The following is a 19912-nucleotide window of genomic DNA, read 5'->3' as shown; positions in this document are numbered from 1 at the left end:
GTGGTGAGAAGAAATGAGATTCTCAGTATAGTTTCAAGGTACAGCTGACAGTGCATTTGCTGATATAGGGAACGTGATAAGAAGAAAAGAGAGAATGGTGTCAAGGTTATCTGAACAAGTGGAAAGATGGAGTTGCCATTTACTGCAATTGCAAAGGGCAGATTGTGGGGGCTGGGATAGGAGTGCTGTCTCAGATGTGTGTTTCAGAAGCCCTTGGGACACTGACGTAGAGACCTCAGGTGTGCCCCTGGGTATGAATCTGAAATTCAGATGAGGTTGGGACCAAAAGTGTAAACTTGGAAGTCAGGCATGATGCCTAGTGTGCAGGCCCCAAGCCTAGCTGGGATCTCTGGAAGAAAGGGAAGACAGAGCAGTGGTCTCAGGCTACAGCCTGGGGCAACTACAGTTTAGAGGTGAGGGAGGTGAGGGAGGTGAGGTAGAAGCAGCAAAGCTGTGTGGGAAGGCACTGCCTGCAGGTGGGAGCAGCAGGAGGAAGCCAAGTGAGGAAAGTGTTTCTAGAAGAGAGGAACAAGGTACCCTGCCTTCATCTCTGCTCTGCTGATAAGGGACCCATGTATCTGGGTGAGTACATGATATGCTCCAGGATCTAGGGTAGACTCGGTGAGACACTGCCAAGTGTCACTAAGTCCTGAGGTTGGTTACTCAGAAAAAGGGAAGGATACAGTCTATCTACAAAGACAGGGTACAGAAAAATAGTCTGATGCAATGGCAAATAGATGGCTTGATTGCCAGGCATGGTGGCACACACCCGTAATCCCAGTGACTCAGGAGATGGAGGCATGTGAATGGCAAGTTTGAGGCTAGCCTCAGCACTTTAGTGAGGCCCTAAGCAACTTGGCAAGACCCTGTCTCAAAATAAGAAATAAAAAGAGTTGGAGATGTGGCTCAGTGGTTAAGTGACCCTGGTTATAAGCCCCAAAATTAAAAAAAAAAAAAAAGAACTTGATTAATAACACCCAAGAGCAAACTTAAGTGAATGAGTGTCACCTCTGGAGAAAATCCCAGTGACAAGTTGTCAGCTATGTCCTTGGCCTGCTCAAAATGGTTTTTACCAGTGACAACTAGAGGCTTATCCCAGGGCCCCTCCCAGACTTAGTGAACTGGAATTTCCAGGTGGCATGGGGGCCAGGAACAGGCTACAGGAAGGCCTCATGCACAAGGAGGAATTAAGGGAGGATGTTGACCACCTTGTGCAGCTGAAGCCAAGCAGAGCGGAAAGGTGACCTGCTGGAGGACATTGAGGCTTCAGAGCCATCTCAGCAGGTGCAGAGAGGTGGGCTGACATATCAGTGTGTAAAGGAGCAATCTTGCATTTGACTTTGAAAACCAGCCAGACACAGGGTGGTAAGGCAGCCAGATCTGTGACCAGCCTGGGACTGTCAGCAAGCTGTGGATTCTGTGATCAACAACAGTGGGTGTCAAGCTTCAAAGACATCTCATGATGTGAGAGGGGGTGTGATGCAGCCTTATTCTCTATGTCCCAAAAGCATCCTGTCCAGAGTACAGACACACTCAGGGAGGCCAGAGGAGCATGACCAAGACGGAAAAGGGACTCCAGCCCAGGCCTGTGAGGATCACCCAGAGAAGCTGTTTAGTCTGGAAATTCCAAAGGAACCAGACCTCCACCCTGAATTGCCTCAAGGGCTAACATGTAGAAGGACTTTTGCTGTAGGATCCAACCGGTAGATCCAGAACCAATGAGTGAGATGAGACTAATTTGATGGAAGGAAGCTCTTTCCAATAGTAGGAGCAACCCAAAGAGTCAGAAATGGTGGGTAGTTTGCTGTGAGAATTATTAAATGTATGTACACTCCTAACTAGCATTTATGGTAATGTCTTGTTTTGTGCACATGAATGCATTGTATGCATACACACACACACACACACACACACACACACACACACACACACACACACACCCTTCCTACAATTGGGTAAATTCTCTGATGACTGAAAACATATTATCTTCATATTCCTAGATCCAGAATAGCCCTGTCACATCTATGTGCTAAATAATCTTATTTGAATGAATGAGTTCATTATGGCTGGATGTTGCCAGAGTGTTGTTATAGAGGTGATTCATGCTGCGCAACTATAATGTTCTTCCAAACAGCAGGTCCTATGATCACTGAAAAATTCCACATAAACCTGCTTTCCCTGGAGACAGGCATCCTTTGCCTATTCACAGACAATTTGGAATTTGGATGAAATGAATTATCTAATAATTATGTCTAATATTCACTCTAGGTTTAAAACTCTGATGATCTTAAAAATTAAGTATGAGTGGTAATAATTTTTGTCACCAAAGTTTCTGTACTCCACGTTAATATGTTTAAAGCCCCATCTAAGCTGAGTGTGGTGGTACACACCTGAAATCCCAGCTACTAAGGAGACTGAGGCAGGAGGATCAAAGTTTAAGGCCAACCTGGACAATTTAGCAGACCCTGTATCAAAATAAAAACTAAAAGGACTGGGGATGTAGCTCAGTGGTAGAGTGTCTCTGGGTTCCACCCCTACTACTGCTAAATAAATAAATTAAATTAAATATAAAGCTCCATCTGTTTAGGAAATCTGATCCTTGCAGTGGAAATTGGATCCTTCCATCTGTGACCCAGTTTAAGGGCTTTCGCTCCAGGCTACCTTTAAATATCACCACATCTTGGTCTGGGGCATTTACTGTTTCACCCACTGATATTATCAGCTTAGCAGGGGCACACTTGCCTGCTGCCCTCAAACTGGTTGAGATTCTCCTCAAAACATCCCAGTGTGGAGGTTAACCCAAAGGAGTTCAAGTTCAATGGTGTGGCCTTTGTAGTTACTAAGGTCATCTATGCACATCACATACTCCTTAAGAGAACCCCAAATAAATCCAGTCCTCTCTGTTGCATGGGTCTGAGCTTGGAATCCCTCTAAAATTTGAGGTAGCTTTAGAAACCATCCTCTGCTGTTGCCTCCATGCAGGAGCCAATGTGCTGTAGTCAAGCTTCCAAAGGAAAGGGCCACGTCTCCAGGGAACCTGAACCTGTGCTCACAAGGAGCTTATCGGGTGAGATAAGTGGTCCTATTGCACAAACAAGGAAAGGGCATCTCAGAGAAGTAAACCCAGTTGCCCAAAAGTCACCTGGAGGAGATGGTGAATGGAGGAGCCAGAATTTAAACTCACGTCTATTCAGGCTGCTACAATCAACATCACAGACAGGTGGCTTAAATAACACTATTATTTCTCACAGTTCTGGGGACTAGGAAATCCAAGATGAAGATGTTAACAGCCTTGGTGCCTAGTGATGGTTGATTCCTGGTTATGTACTCTCCTGGCAGTTGTGGGTGGGGATGGAGAGACCCTTCTTACCATCTCCTCTGATAAGGACATAATCCTATTCATGAGAGTTCTACCATCAGGATCTATTTGCACTCTACAGCCTCATCACATTGGGGATGAGGGCCTTGACATTTAAATTATATAGGTCACCAACATTCAGTCTGTAGCCAACCCCAAAGCTTGGTTCTTTTCCCACATAGCAACCAAGAGTTAGATGGGGATCCTCCCTTACCAAAATGCCCTGGTGGCTCCTCTCATTCCTAGAATACACCCAAACTGGTCTCTGCCTACCTCTCCAGTCATAGCCCCTATTTCCTGTCCTTGCTCCTTCCTGTCACTGAATGGAATCACCCAGGCCCTGCCTCAGGACCACTGCACTTGCTATCCCTCTTCTGGAATGCTCTTATCCCATTACTCTGCACAGTTCTCTTACTTTCTCTGGTCTCTGCTCCAATGCCACTTTCTCAGGGAGGCTGTTGCCAAGGACTCCATCTAGAAGAGACTCTAAAAGTAGCCCTCACCCTATACTTAATGTTTCTGAGCCCACAATCCAATTCCAAGCACTCACCGGTACCTAGGTGCATATTCTTGGCCAATTACCTGCTTCCGGTAAATGTCCCACTAGAATGAAAGCTCATTCCCTGTTGCATCCCCCACGCCCAGGTTACAGACATGCAGCTAGTGCTCTCAAAACTGGGTTTTTGTGTGGCTGGATACCTTCTTTATTCTCTGCTACTCTGATCTGGTCCTTGCTCATGAAGTTCTGCTACACAGTAGCTAGGTGACTTGGCAGGTAACTCCAGACTTCAAGAGAAACACCGTGTCACCCCTTGCTCTGGATTTGTGAGACTAGAAGTTTGTGATTTTTTATCAGAAAAGAGACATTTAAAAGGCAACGAATGAAATAAAAGATAATTACATTTCATCAAAAAACCCTATAAAATGATCAACTGTTTATTGCTAGAATAGGCAATTAGTTCATTTAATACCTCCCAGCAGTTTTTCAAAGCAGACAGAAATGGACACTTATTAAAGGAGTTATAAAAAGCTGTGTTATCTGGCATTTAACGAACCAGAGGGCTTTTAGAAGGGAAATTTCTGTGATTCCACCAATACAAATCCCTAAGCTTAACTGGGATGAGGTGGAAGCTAATCATAATCCAAGAGAAGATTAGTATTCAATGGAAAAGTTTCTGGAGATAAAATTATCTGTTTGGGGAAACTTAATTTGTCTTACTTCAGGTATAATCACAGTCCTGCCTCAGAAGCATGCAGGGCAGGTTCATTTTCCAAAACACATTTTGTATACTACAATGGCATTTTGTAAATAAATCTCTCTCTTTTTTGGGGGGGAGGGAGGTACCAGGGATAGAACCCAGGGCCTCGCACACGCTGTGTAAGTGCTCTCTAGCTCTGAGCTGTATCCCCGCCAATAGCACATTTTCAAAATTCAGTATTTGAGTTTCGTTTTAGGAGGTCTATCTGAAGGTGTATCTGCATGTTGTTTTAGTTGTGGAGATTCCCACTGGCATCTGAAGGTCTTTTGTTTGCTGGAACTTCTGAGTGTTTCTCTCATTTTTATCTACTGATAATGGTCCTTAATACATCTATCACTTCAAAAGAACTTTTGGCTTCAGGCCTGATCAGGCTCCAGGGTGAATACCCAAGAGATGAAGCAATGGTCTTCTGGGAAAAGTTCAGCTCACTCCTTAGTTTACAAGAACTTTTAACTAACCAAACATCCTTGCTCTCTCACCAGGTGGATGGCAGTGAGGCTTGACTATAGCAAATACCAGGACAGATCAAGGCTGCCAGCGCTTTCACTTCCAAACAAGGAAGATTAAAAGGGTTCACATTCATTTTTGAATTCTAGTGGTGGCCTTAGTAGGGAAAGTTGTAGAGAAAAATTAAAAGATGCAATGGAAAGTCTAGTGGAGGTGTTAACATGGGGCATCATCCTCACAAGTATGCTGCTTGGAACAGAAACAGGCCCCAGCACAGCACCAGCCCTCTGTAACGTAGAACACGCTACTCTGAATTTCCAGATTTCTCCCTTTACTATACTGTACTTGGCAATTGACTTTGAACATTTCTTAATACTTAGAATTAGCATCCACCTATTTGCATTTTTTAGCATCAATGATGAGTTTATCTGATCTTCAAACATGAATTTTTATCTGGCTTATTTCATAACCCATGCTAATAATTTATCATACTACACACTAAAAAAAAAACATGTTTTATGGCTTGAGCCATCTTCTAAAGGATTTTTAAAAAGTAAAAACAGAGTGGGGAGGATATAGGTTGTTTAGTGATATTTTCAAGCATTACTAAAATTTTTGTGCCTGGGTAAAAAATACTCTGCGGGAACATGGATCTCTGGCCAGCTGATTAAATTCCAACCACATTCTCTGTTGCACATGAATATTGTTACTTTTGTAATTATTTTGATGCAGTAATCATTTTAGGGTCCATCCCTATAGAGTCTTGGCAAATGTAACATTTATCTTTCAAGAATTCATTCTTTCATCAAAGAGCCATAATTCTTCACACTCTGCGGCCGTCGAAGACAAAAAAAAAAAAAAAAAAAAAAAAGACATGTCACGTACAGACTCTAACCAAAATGTGAGCATTTTCATGATATTCAACTTACTTTTTCATTCCACGCCCACAGTCCAATTCCAAGAAATGCTATCCCCAAAAACTGAAAGAAAGAAAGAAAGCAATGTCAGTATGAGGGTGAACACTGTGTGTTTGCTAATACAGATAAGACTCCAATCAATTCTTCTGTCACTTCACCTGATTGGAAAATGGCTTCCTCTAAATCACCTTTACCAGGAAAAGAAATTCCTTAATCTCTCTGCCTTAAATTATTACAACATTAAGAAGGATGCTTAGAAGTCATTCAATATAAAGAATAATACTTAGGTAGAAAGGTAGACCCCTACCCCATACTGGGGATTAAACCCAGCAGCACTTAACCACTGAGCCACATCCCCAGCCCTGTTTATTTTTTTATTTTGAGACAAGAGTCTCACTAAATTGCTTAGGGCCTCACTAAGTTGCCAAGTTTGGCCTCTAACTTGCGATCCTCCTGTCTCAGCCTCCTGAGTCACCAGAATTCCAGGCATACACCCTCACAACAGGCATTAGGTAGAATCTTGAGTGAAATCAGTTATCAACAATGCAGAATGCTACTTCTAGGGGTAGGAGAGAAAACAGTGGTATTCCCATGAATCTAAGCCTGACATTCACTGGAAAACCGACAAGCAGCGCCTGAAGCCAGAGGAGCCACAATCCTCTCCTCTCCATCATCAACGGCAAAGGCACCCAGTTCCCCTGACAATTCTTTATCACTCCTTCAAAGGCAACAAGAATCTGATCAAGTTCAATTCCTATATTCTTGTATTTTTCAGAAACTTAAATTACTTAAATGGTAGGTCAGACAGCTTCCGTGCCTCTTCTTGGGTCTAAACTCAGTCCTCCAACTCCACGCATCACTTGACGCATCCAGCCCAGCAGAGGCACAGCTCGTACACACCACACATCTCACAGTTCTGCCAATTAGCTGCACTGAGGATGGGAAAGCGGTGACAGGAGGGCAGCAGCTGATAACTGGGAAGACATTCCACTTTCATTAATTCTCACTGTATCCCATCGGCTCTAAGATGCACATTTTCCTCCCTAAATCTTAACAACTCTGAAACGGGAATGTGTCTTAAAGTTGATGGTATCTTATAGCTTGGTCCCCCACCCAGGATAGTACTTAAAATAACGGGGTGTCTTATCATCCGGATGCCACGGATTGGGTGGCGCACTACTCGGGGCTGCCCACCCACTGGAAAAGCCCTGACTGGAGCTGGTGTAAGTGGCTGTGAGGGAAGATTCTCCTCCCTCCTCACCTTCACTGTCAATGGTGACTCTGGATTTCCTTTCCAAACACTTAAGTGAACAGAGAGTGGGAAGGTGACAAGCAGAAGTCTGATGGAGGCAGCACCCACTGTTTGTTTTATTAACATCTTGATTAAGTTAAATGTCAGGCCAGCTGTCCAAGGAGAGGATTTGCAGAGAACATGAGAGTGAGAGTGGTTATTCTTAAGGGTTTCAGGGAAATCCGAGAACTGTCCACCTGGAGGGGGCTTTGCTGCTCACAGCAGGGAGTTACTGACATTTTGGAGGCAATGGCTAATAAATCCAAACCCGGGTGGGAAAATAGCAGGAGTAGAGGGAAAGAGGGGACTGAAAGAAGACAATTAACTACTCTGAAATGTGGCCATGTTTTTAAAAGCAGAACGTCCCAAAGCTCCCAACAATTATCTGACAATAAATAAGAGTGTAGGCAATACATACATAAACCCCTATACAGAAAAGCTTCAGCATGTCCTTGATCTGTAAAAACCCAAGACCCTGTTCTTCCAACCCTTGCTCCTATAGAGTGTTTAGAAATAATTCTTGTTTTCATCACCCTGGCAGAAAAACTGGTCAGAATGCTATTTCATGTGTCATTTCAGATCCCAAACAGCAAACATACCCAAATAAAACAACTCAGGATGTTATAGTCATACTCATAATGCTTTATGGACATACTTATCATGCAAATAGAAGATACACCGACAAGTGAATACACAGCACTCCACAGGACCTAAGCAGCACCAGCGCTCACAGCTGAAGCTCTGACTTCACTCACAATGACATCAAACTCATCCCAATGACATGGCGACTTTTTAATGTGAAAGTTCTTCACGGACAGTTGTTTGGTTATCTGCCCTGATGCAACACATAGTCCCTGCAAGCAATGAGTGGGATGTGGTGGCAAAAGGCATAGTGGTCAATTGTCCCTCTTGATGCTGAAGAGGGCAGAAGGTTACTAGTGGGGGCCCTTATCTAATTGCCAACATTTGTTTGTGTTTCTTAGTTGCCAGGAGCTGTGCTTAGTGTCTTGTCGGTAATACTTCAGAACAATTTCATTTCGAAATAGACACTATTTTTACCCTCTGTTGTAGGAGAGAGGAAAATGAGGCTTAGAGAGTTTGCGTAACTTGTTTAGAGGCACAGAGCCTCTAAGTGGAGGGGCAGGCGTTGATTAAGATGGGCACGGGTACTCACCACTCCTGAGAAGTGCCCATTCCCCCCACATAAAAGTTGCAGCATTTAGGCTAAAATTATATGGGATATGATCAGTACATCATAAATTCCTCCCCCAGCAAGCAGAGGAGGCATCAAAAAGGTAAAAAAGAGGCAAAAAGTCTTGCCTTCACCTAAGAACTGATTGTAGATCAGAAATTCTCTATATTGGCGCCAGCCAAGGAGGAAAGGAGAAGGACAGAGAATTCACCGGGGGACTCGACTCTCTCCCCTTTAAATAAAATTCTCTTTTCTCTTGGCACTTTGAAAAACAACTTTTTTTCTTTTATGAATCATATAAATAGCGTAGGACCTAATGGTTTTCTACAAAAAGGAGAGAGAAAAAATTCAGATTTAAAGAAGATCCACAATTTCCTTTACAATCTTGCTCCAATATTTCCTGCTTTGACTGTGACTTTCCAAACAAGTGTTTAAGAATTTGGAAAAAGAGTACAATCTTGAAGTAAGGGAAAACGCTGGATACCTAAGCAAGCAAGTGGGGCCTCAACTTGATACATACCTTTGGTGCTACATCACTAGCAAACGCCCTCCCAATTACTCTCAGCCCATATGTTTTGTTTTAAAATCAAGTTGTTCCAGCTCCAAATAATTAAACAGAGAAGAGCCAAAAAACCAGAGACAGGCAGGCAGTACTCGAAGCACATGCAGTTTCCCCTTCCCTACCTCCCAAAGAAAAGGCAACCATAAACTACCAAATTGACCTCATTCTGAAACCTAGAGAGGCTGACTTATAGGGAACAGCTGGGAACTCTTCAAGGCAACTCTTTATTCCCTTCAAATGGAATCAGAAATAATTCTGAGACATCTTCTCATTTGGCAATACATGCAAGTGTGCATTATGAATGTTTGTCCACCCAATTTTTGATGTTTCAAAATGAATAACAATAATTTTGCCAACATTGGTTGAATGTTAGTATGAGCTAAAGTACATACGGGTAAATGTTGCATGTACGCCAGATTTGAAGCTATAATATGAATAGAAAGAATGTGAAATATCTCATTAGTAGTTGTTTTATTATTGATTACATGATGAAATGATAATATTTTGGATCTCTTGGGTTAAATTAAACATACTATAATTTATCCTGTTTCATATTCTCACTGAGAAATGTAAATGACATCTGTGGCTTGTGTTATGTTTCTATAGAATAGGACAGCACAACAACCCCATGCAGTAGGTACTGTCACCCCATTTTACAGATTACAAAATAAGCTTAGGAATACTAAGTATTTTCCCCAAGATCACACAAGTTGGCGCCTGAGCAGGGTGGCTCGAAAAATCTGACTCCTCCACACTAGCTCAAAACTATCAGAGTCCAGATGAGTATTCCTTATTCAAAATGCTTGGGACCACAACTGTTTCAGATTTCAGAAGTTTGTGGGTTTTTGGGTTTTTTTTTTTTTTTTTTTGGGGGGGGGACATTTGCCTGGACTTTACTGGTAGAATATCCCTATTAGAAAAAATTCTGAGTCTTTTGAGCATGATGTCATGTTGGTGCTGGGGATGCTCAAACTGTACTTCCCTAATGTGCATAAAGTGTCTAGAGAATAAGCTCAGGGATGGAGAAGTGTAATGACTCTCATGCCCTAAGACCCTAAGTAGCTCCTTTAATGTCCAGGATCAATGTCCAGAAAGGCGTGAGAATGGCCCTTGGTGGAAACAGAATGGCTTGCTGATGAAAGCCCACCAGGCTTGGCAGACAAGATGCAGCAGGGTTGATCTTTGGGAAAAGCTGGAGAGGAAAACAGTGACAGGATGAGCACATCTGCTCACCTTTCTCTGAGCCTACAAATGGAAGATCTCTTCTGTATCTGTTTGTTTTTATCCTGTCAGACCTCCAACATCTTGGATTCCATTTTTGTGCTACATTCCAAGTAGCACAAAAATGAATACTTCAAAAAGCCACTCGTCCATCCATCCACAAAAAAACAAGTCCCTACTTTTTCTTTTCTCCCCACCCCCCACCCCCACGGTACTCCAATTGAACCCAGAGCACTATACCACTGAATTCGGTCTCCAGTCCTTTTGGTATTTTGAGACAGGATCTTGCTGAATTGCCCTAGATGGCCTCAAACTTGCAGTCCTCCTGCCTCAATCTCCCAAGTCACTGGGATTACAGGTGTTCCTCACCACATATGGTTTTGCTTCCTAATTTGTACTAGATGCTACTTTTCTCTTGAAATAAACAGAGAGAAGAAAACAGATTCAAGCCAGGCATGGTGGCACATGCCAGGTTCAGCAACTTAGTGAGACCACGTCTCTAAATAAGATACAAAAAGGCTGGGGATGTGGCTTAGTGGTTAAATGCCCCTGGGTTCAATCCTTGGTACCAAAAAAAAAAAAAAATAGAAGAAGAAAGAAAACAGATATAGTTCCCACCTACAATGTGCTTATAATCCAGTGAGAGAGAGAGAGAGAGAGAGAGAGAGAGAGAGAGAATAATTAAATAATCACACAGTAAAAGGTAAAATTGTCCATGATGATGCTACAAAGGAGAAGCATTATTCAAGGTCAAGGAAGATTCTAAGAGGGGAGTAGACCCAGTGAGTGGTCTAGGAAGACTTCTTGAACGAGGAGTGCACAGACTGGATTCTGAAAGGTGAGAACAAGTAAAACAAGGAGGGGAGAGTGTGTTTCAGGCAGCAGGAAGAGAATGTGGTAGGCTGGGGGGAGGAGGGGGAGGGGGAGTGCATGCCTATAATTCCAGCAACTCTGAAGGCTGAGGCAGGAGGATTACAAGTTTAAGGCCAGCCTCGGCAACTTTGTGAGACCCTGTCTCAAAACAAAACAAAACAAAACAAAACAAAACAAAAAAAATCGGTGTAGCTCAATGATAGAGCACTCCTGGTTTCTATCTCCAATATCACCAAAATCCATGTGTGAAGAAAAGCATCACAAATAAACAGATCTGTACAAGGATTAGTGTGATTGGAGCCCAGAGAAAGAGGTGAGGGTGGGGGTGACAGGAAATTATGGCAGATTTTATGGCCATCACCCCAGGAGGGATAGGAAGCTACTTAAGGGCTGTCTGCATATGCTGGGCAGGGTAAGCTGAGAAGGTTTAGGCTTTGGAAAAACCCTGATGTGGGGTTGCAGAAAAGATTAGCACCCAGAGCAGATCCATGGGAACCAAAAGGAGCTGGTTTGGGAAATGCAGGTAAGACCTGGTCCTATCCAGGAGTGGCAGAGAAGCGACGGAACAGGGAGCTACTGAAAAAAGTAAAACTTAAATCTTCCGTGGTGACTGGAGATGGTGGAGGTATAATACCTATGTTTCTGGCATCTTCCACACGGAGATTATGGCTGTTCAAATTCCAAACTCTATGTCCTCTTGAACAAAAGAACTCTCAGACAATCAAGCGTGATATGGTGGCACTTCTGGAGGGCAATTTTCTTTTATGGGAATTTTGGCTGCTATTGGGGTTCTCTTTGAAGTGAATTTTAGCCTATGTACTTTGAAAACCTAAATTATTTAAAAATTTCTATACATTTCCACCCCCACTCCTTGTATCCATAAAAAGAAGCACAACTATATGTATGGTGCTCATCAAAGTTCATAGGAAGCTCCTAAATGGACACTTTCAATCCTCTTTGCTTAAAAAATAGCAGTTACGTCCATGGCATCTGTCCAGCATCCTGTGAACAGACTCAAAATAACAATGTACAAGGTCAACACTGTCGAGGGAAATCAAAATCAGGTCAATCTTCTCACCTAAATGGGAGCCTCAAAAACATTATCTCAAACAACCAAGGAAGGAAAAAAACTAGTTTTCTGTCGAATTTCTAAAGAAAATTTTCATCTGTGCCTGAATAAACAGAAGAGATACATTTAAAACCTATGACTGAGGAAGGAAAGAAAGAGAAAATACACCTCTGCTAGAGCTGTAGCCCAGGTACGTTTTATTAGATATTTTCGGACACTTTAGTCCGAATGACACCCCAGTTCTGGCAGGTGGGTAGCGAAGACCACACAAGTGTGCTAATAAATACTTAGGCTAACAAAATATATGTCTTTATAGAGCAGGGACTTATTTCAGGAATAAAAAGCCTCTGGGCATCATCCTTGCCATGTCAAAGAAGTCCACGTGGGCTCGTGGAAAATTCAATACACAAAAAGTCAATCCTAGTTTTGCCACCGGGTCCTGATGCCCCAATTCATAGGTTTAAACTGTCTGGAATCCTCATGAGAAGATGGCATGACACCTAAGTTCAAATCTGTAAACAGGACATTCCTCATTGGGCTGGAGTCAGTGCCCTAACCACGGCCTTCTCAGCAGGGCCTAAGCCTACCCTGCTTAACTCTGACTCTAGTGCTTCGTACTTCTCTGACCTCTAGAGTGGCTCTTCATCCATGGGGAAGATATTTATTGAGCATCTACTATGAGCACAGCAGTCATGCGTGGACCTTGGATAAATCAGGAAATTCAGCAATGCCTGCTCTTTCCGGGTTTGACATGCTAGTTGGGGTGTGCAGGGAGAGAAAGGCAATAAAAAGAGAAACACAGAAGAGTGGACTGCCTAGGATCTGGGAAGATGAGAAGCACTACAGACAGCAGCATAAGGATCTGGGGGTGTGGCAGAAGGCAGAGAGAGCTGTTACCATATGAAAATAGCACACATAAGGTGGGTCTCCATGAAGAAAGTAGTTACATGTAAGAAAAAAACCTGAAGGAGTCAAGGAGCTGACTGGTGGACAGAATGGAGCAGCATCCCAGGTGGTGGGCAGTCTGGGCCAAGGCCCGTGGCACAGGCATGTGGCTGGGCCAAGAGGCTGGAACACACAGGACAGTGGGTAACAGAAGCCAGGCTGTGCTGGGCCCCCCAGGCCATGGTGAGGACTGTGGTGTCTCTTGAGACAAAAAGAATTCTTGAAGGTTTCTTGACGTCCAAAGCCCTGATGTCCTTATCTATCAAAGATAACTAATGGCACCTGAAGAACTGCACAAGGCAACTATGGGATCAATGTGATCACATGAGCACTGATGACATTCAAGAGCCCATCACAGTGCCTGGCATAGTTAGCATTCTGTAAATATTAGTCCCCTGTTCTTTCCCTTTCCTCATATTTCTGACCTCTCTATCCCTACCATCTACAACTGGTCACTGGGAAATCTAGCTGCCTCTGCCAACATGAGAAAACGAAAACGGCTGGTGTATGTGATCAGACACTCCCTCTCTTCTGAACTTCTGGTCAGGTGAGCCCTTATTTGACAGATCACACGTATGTGCACATGCATGCATACACTCAGGACTATAAAGGAGCGACATTACCTGGTGCCAGATAGCAGCAATGACAGGGACTGTGTTAACCAGAGAGCATGTTCCCAAATAAAGTGGCAGCAGCAACACCTGACCTTCACTTAATTCTCTTATTCCCACCAGAGTAAAAACTGCTTCAGAATGGAAATTGCTTTTCTCTTTTTTTTTTTTTTGAACTGGGGATTGAACCCAAGTATACTTTACCACAGAGTTACATCCCCAGTCCTTTATATATTTTATATTTTGAGGCAGGGGTCTGGTGAGGTGTATGAGAGTCTCACTAAGCCGCGGAGGCTGGCCTTGAACTTGTGATCCTTCTTCTCAACCTTCCAAGTCACTGGGATTACAGGTGTGTAGCCACAGCTGCAAGGTCCTTCCAAGAACACAGTATATGTGTGCATTTAAAAGAAATGAACAAATCTAGTTTGAAATTGTCTCTATTTCCTTTCATAGCAACCTGGTTCATGAATTCTGAGAGAATGGCTACAAAGTCTTAGAAAATCCACTAATTTCAAAATCCCACATTAAAAAAAGATTCTCCCCACCCAAGTTTCTTGGTGACTCTTCCCTCTTTCTAAATTTATCACTCCTTATTTGTGTAGGATAGCCTATGTTAATGGGTCGAGTTTCATTATACCCCTCCCTTTTTTGTGTGTATGTTGCTGGGGATTGAACCCAGGGCCTTGTGCATGTGAGGCAAGCACTCTATCAACTGAGCTATATCCTCAGCCCACACCCCTTCTTTAGTAGAATCTTTTTGGAAGAATGTGGGATATCAATTATAATCAATACTGTTTGAGATCATTTCTCAATCTCCATCCTCCTAGACGGCCCAGGAGGTCAGCAGCTCCCCACTACCCCATCTCCAGACAATGACTCAAAATAGGTCCAACACATGACTGGAAAAGAGCCATTGAGTCCTAGGTTGAGGCACAGTCTCCCTTTCCCACAGGTCTGGTATTGCATGTAGAGATTTCTGGTGGCCTCAGACTCCTTATGCTAGAAGAGACTGCAGGGAGTTTGCTGTGTGCTATCAAGAAAGCATGCAGATGTAGAAAATAAGGAGGAAAAAAAGTGTCCTGTGTTCCTGGCTGCCTCTGGCTCCTTATCCCTGGGACTGTTGCTGCACGTCCTCATGCTGGGTTCTATTCAGAACCCCCTGGACTCTGAAAGCTTTCCGTTTCTTTCAACCAATGACATAAATAAGAAACCAGATTAATTTGCTCCATGCTTTGCTCCTATGAAAGCTTGCTGTGAAGGACAAAACATGCAAAGCAGGCCTGAGGTTGTTCTGGGACTCATAATGCTCTGGCAGAGGGTGTTGATTCTTGCCAAATAACTGGGTGGAAACATGAGTTGTTCTGAACTGCTGGACTGTTCTTGCTCCTTGGTGTGTGAGGGAATACATAATTCAGCCACATGTCCACCTGAAGGAAAGAGCTGCCCTGCGCTTGTTGTTAAATTATGGAAGGAGAAAGCTATAGCTCGAATTCAAGGAATGAATCCCAAAGCAATACTTGCAACAGATCCTGGGGACAAGATGAGGAAGAAGAAGGGAGGGGGCCTCTTTGGGGGTCTCCAAGCAGTGTGGACCTGGGTTCTCTCTTCCATTTTCCCAGACAGGATAAAGGGTTGTTTGATTTTGAACTTGAGCTCAGCCAGAAGTCGAGAATGCCCCTTGAAGAAAGGTCTTGTAGGGAAACTCCTTTGTTAGAGCTTGGAACTTGACATTTTGGCAAGAACAAGTAATCGGAGATGTGAAGGGTGCATAAAGGGAAGGCTAGGCAAGCAATAAAACTAGAATTCTTGGGAATTACCCAGGCAAAGCAGGCACATGTAAAAAGAAACATGAGGGATTAGCTATCCACTTTTGGATGGAAACGTAGAGAATGCAAGTTTACAGCCCACTAATCTTTGCTTGTTCCCCGTAAAAGAAGGCGTTCCCTGCCTGGACTCTTCCATCTGAACAGCCTGATTAGATAAAGCCAAGGCAGAAAACAAAGCAGAGCCATGTTCTAAAGGCTCAGAAGGACTGAGGGATAACTCGAGGATTTCAAGCTACAGACATGAGAAGTAAGTTATCTGTAGGCAAACATCAGCCTTTATAGGAATAAGCTCCTGCTGTTGGCCTTAAACAGCAGAGAGGTGTGGTGCTTACTAATGGCAGCTTTGAAAGTTTAGCATTCTCAGACACACAGCTTTGGTGTTGCAATAATTTGATGTTAAAACAAAACAAAACCACCTTAGGCATGATTTAAGGGTTAATACACATCAAAAATAAGAATGGAATGACTTTTTTTTGAAGCCGCAAGAAGGATTTTACCATTCAATTTATTGAGTATCTTTAATACATATTAGGCATCATAGTAGGTGCCAGAAATAGAAAGATGAATAATGTGATCTTTTAAAGAGCTAATTTTTTTTGGGGGGGGGGATGCATAAATAAAACTGTAACTCAAGTACAGGAAAAGCAGCCTTCCTGAGACACAGATGGGTTGCCATAGAAACATACAGGCCAAAGGATCACTGCAGAGGTCAGAGGAAGCTTCCTAGGAAGAGACACTTCAACTGTATTTTAAAGGGAAGGAGAGGAAGGCCCTCTCCTGCAGAGGCAACAGCTTACGCAAAAGGATCAAAGCCCCCAACAGCAGTCCCTTCAAGAAACTGCAAGTGGTCTACAAGGCTCCTCACAATGCAGCTCCTGCACCAGCAGCAGAGACACCAGAGAACTTGTTAGAAATGCAAATTCTCAGGCAGCCCCAGGCCTCCTGCTTCAGAAACTCTCCACAGGGCCCAGCAAGTTCTGTTTTATTCACATGCCCTCCAGGTAACTGTGATCTGTGGTAAAGTTTGAGAGCTTCTGGGCCAGGGGGCTGAGCAGGGGCCCTGATCAGCATACTGTGTATGTTATGGATATCAAGGGATCGTCAAGCCACAGAAAGCCAAGTGAGGATTTTATGCAAAACAGCGACAGGGATCAGCTCTGCATTTTGGCAAATTTATTCCAGTATAGTACAGAGAATGAACAGAGGTGGGGGGGAGGGGAGGGTCAGGCTGCAGCAGTGGGACAAGTTGGGAGGCCTCTGCAGCAATCCTGGTGACAATAATGCCAGCTGAAGAAGAGGCAGTGGAAGCAGGATGAAGACAGATTAGAGGAGGAGAGACTCTATGGGCCTTGGTGACTGGAAACCGAAGAGTGTAGGGTTAAAGTTCAAGGCCATACTCTTGAATCAGCATATCTGGGTTGGAATCCCAAATACAAGAGCTTTGGCAAGTCACCTGACCTCGCTATTTTTCAGTTTCCAAATCTATGAAATGGGGATATAAATTTCTACAAAAACATAAGCGCCATGGAATCAGGGATTTTTGCCTCTAATTCCTTCTGTATCTCCCAAACAGCAATGCATGTGGCTCATAATAACTCCTAAATACACATTTTTTGAGGGAATGAATATCTCGTGGGCAATGAGGAAAAGGGGAATCTAAGAAAATCCCCCAGGTTTTCAGCTTCAGCAACATGGTAGGTTACTGGTGTTATACAGAAAGACAGGAACACTGGAAGTAGACATTATTTTAGGAGAAAGATTTGTTTTGTTTTAGATATCAGTTTTAGACACATTACCACCAAAATGGATGTCAGACACTGATGTGGCATTGTCCTGGGACATATGTGTGGGGACTAGGAGCTGAACACAAAGGTGGCTCCCCTGTCAAACTTACCTGAAAATTCAGGTTTTACCACTTATCAGCTGTGTGATCTTGGACAAGTAATCTAACCTGTTAGTCCTCCATTTCTTATAAAGTGTGGAGAACAGCAGTATCTATTTTATAGGTTCTGCTACGGTTTGAATATGGGAGGAATCACCCAAAACTCTCTGTGTTAAAAGCTTAGTCCCCAAGGTGGTACTCTTGGGTGGTGCGGTGGGTAGGTGGACCTTTAGGAGGGCTTAATGGCAAGTTTTTAGGTCACTGGGGGCATGCCCTTGAAAGGGATTATGGGACACTGCCAATTCTTTGCTCTCTTCTTTCTGGTAGATGCGATGGGTAGTTTTGTCCTGTCCTGAAGTGCTGCCCTCATCAGAGGCCCAAAACAATAGAATCATTTGATCTTAGACTGGAACCTCCAAAACCATGAGCCAAAATAACCTTTTTTCTCTTTAAAAGTTAATTGCCTCAGGTTTTCCATTGTAGTAATAGAAAGCTGACTAATACAGGGTCATTCAGAAGACTAGATAAGATAACACATACGGTACGCTGGCCCGGCATATGGAATATACTCAATAAATAACTGCTTTGCAGTGACTGTAAAACCCACATATGGAGTCTGTATTGAAGAAGACCAGAGCATCATTCTGGAGAACACTAGAATTAATGGGAAAGTACACAGAGGGAACTGAAAGGGAGACTGGGAAAAAAGTAGAATAGGGGCAGCAGGAACCCAGAAAGGAAAGTGCCCAGAGAACGACACATTAAGTTCAGGAGACAGAGGGCTAGCTCTGATATGAAAGAGGTGGACACAGTGGAGAATGCTTGCATCTGATTAAATTGAAATTAAAAACACAGAGTGATAAGAATACACTAAAGAAAGTAACTTCCCTTAGTTAGAATTAGTTCCTGATTCCAGCAGGAACTGGCCAAGATCTGAGATTAGTTGAGAGATGACAACTTCAAAAAGGAACACAGCACTGGACTGGATTACCTCTATACTGGCTGAGACCAAAGGGAGACAGGGTTATACAGTGTGTTTCTAAGACCCACAGACGGCCTATCAGGAAACCCCAGGTGCTGTGCCAATGTGTACATTAACTGGCCGTGTGACTTTAAGTCACTGAGTAAGTGTCCTCGTGTGTAAATGATTAATCACAGAACCTACCCCAACTACAAAGCACTGTGATTATAAAATACAAGGGAAATATTTTGAAAAGGATGTGCTAGTGGGTGTGGTGGCACATACTTGTCATGCCTGCTGCTCGAGAGGCTGAGACAGCAGGATTGGAAAGTTTGATGCCAGCTTCAGCAACTTAGCAAAACCCAATCTCAAAATAAAATTTAAAAAGGGCTGGGGATGCAGCTTAGTGGCACGGTGCCCCTGGACTCAAAACCCAGTACCTCCCCCACAATAAAAAAAAAAAGGAAAACAGAAAAGAAAATGCAATATAGATACATGACAGTTAAAATATCACATTTTATCTATCTGTTCAAGTAATAAGAGATATATAGCTACTGGCTATGTCATCTGATATATGTTGCCCTTTCCTTTCTTTTTTTTTTTTTTTGGTACCATGGATTGAACTCAGGGCACTCAACCAACCACTAAGCCACATCCCCAGCCCTATTTTGTATTTTTTATTTAGAGACAGGGTCTCACTGAACTGCTTATCACCTCACTTTTGCTGAGCTGGCTTTGAACTTGTGATCCTCCAGCCTCAGCCTCTGGAGTCACTGGGATTATACGTGTGCGGCACTGCGCCTGACAACATGTTGCCCTTTAAAACATCAGTGCAGATCAGTAGTTCAAAGAATTGTGCTCATTTGGGATCTGTTTCCAGAGTACACGAAGTGGGAGACAATTCTCTCACATTTCTATAGTTCTTTTGAGCATGGCGCTGGTCTGAACTATGAGTGAGTCTTTTGTTGTGGATGCCTTTCAAGGATATTTGTACAGCGGACAGCCTTGGAAGACACAGTGTTTCCTTGTGGGGCAAAGCATCAGGCAGGCTTGCTTCCCATCATAAAAGAATTGAGCTCTCGAAGCTCAGGGTTGCTTTGCCATAACGCAAACCGCTATGCATAAAGGAGTCACCTGGTCCTCTCTGCATCACCCTGTAAGAATTAGGACCCAGGGAAAATGCACCAAAACACTGATATTCTGGGAATAATGAAGTCTATGTATCTGACCTAGGGGTTTGTTGTTTCCTGCACTGTCCATGTGTCAGGGTAACCTGTTAGTTGGCATGTAGGGTAAAATCTCAGACCCTTCTAGTTTTTGACACTTACCATTATTGTTTTATAGGAGGGGGTTGGTGTTTTCCTCCCACCCAATAGGAACAAGGGATTGTTCTCCAGTAGACATGGCTTGCTCTTGTTTGTTCTAGTGGAAGCCAGCTAGCTAGCTCAGTCAGAGCTGAGAGAGCTAAAGAGATACTAATGTCTGGTACTTTCTAAAA

At 43.3% G+C, this 19912-nt stretch overlaps 1 protein-coding gene across 6 annotated transcripts in view; it reads right to left on the bottom strand.

The window, feature by feature from the left end:
• The window catches only part of Tspan5 (tetraspanin 5), a 167461-nt gene that overhangs the window by 27987 nt on the left and 119562 nt on the right, over positions 1–19912 (bottom strand). For 5 of the 6 annotated variants that reach the window (XM_078021886.1, XM_078021888.1, XM_078021887.1 and 2 more), the window contains exon 2: positions 5994–6044. In XM_078021886.1, coding sequence (XP_077878012.1) covers positions 5994–6044 — 51 coding nt within the window. Of the gene's footprint in view, positions 1–5993; positions 6046–19912 lie in introns of all 6 variants that reach the window. The other variant, XM_078021890.1, reaches the window with a different exon arrangement.

Source organism: Ictidomys tridecemlineatus, chromosome 9 (assembly GCF_052094955.1).
Source record: "Ictidomys tridecemlineatus isolate mIctTri1 chromosome 9, mIctTri1.hap1, whole genome shotgun sequence".
In the NCBI taxonomy this organism is placed as follows: Eukaryota; Metazoa; Chordata; class Mammalia; order Rodentia; family Sciuridae; genus Ictidomys; species Ictidomys tridecemlineatus.
Note: the sequence above shows the minus strand (reverse complement) of the source record. Positions and strands in the feature narration are given on the sequence as shown.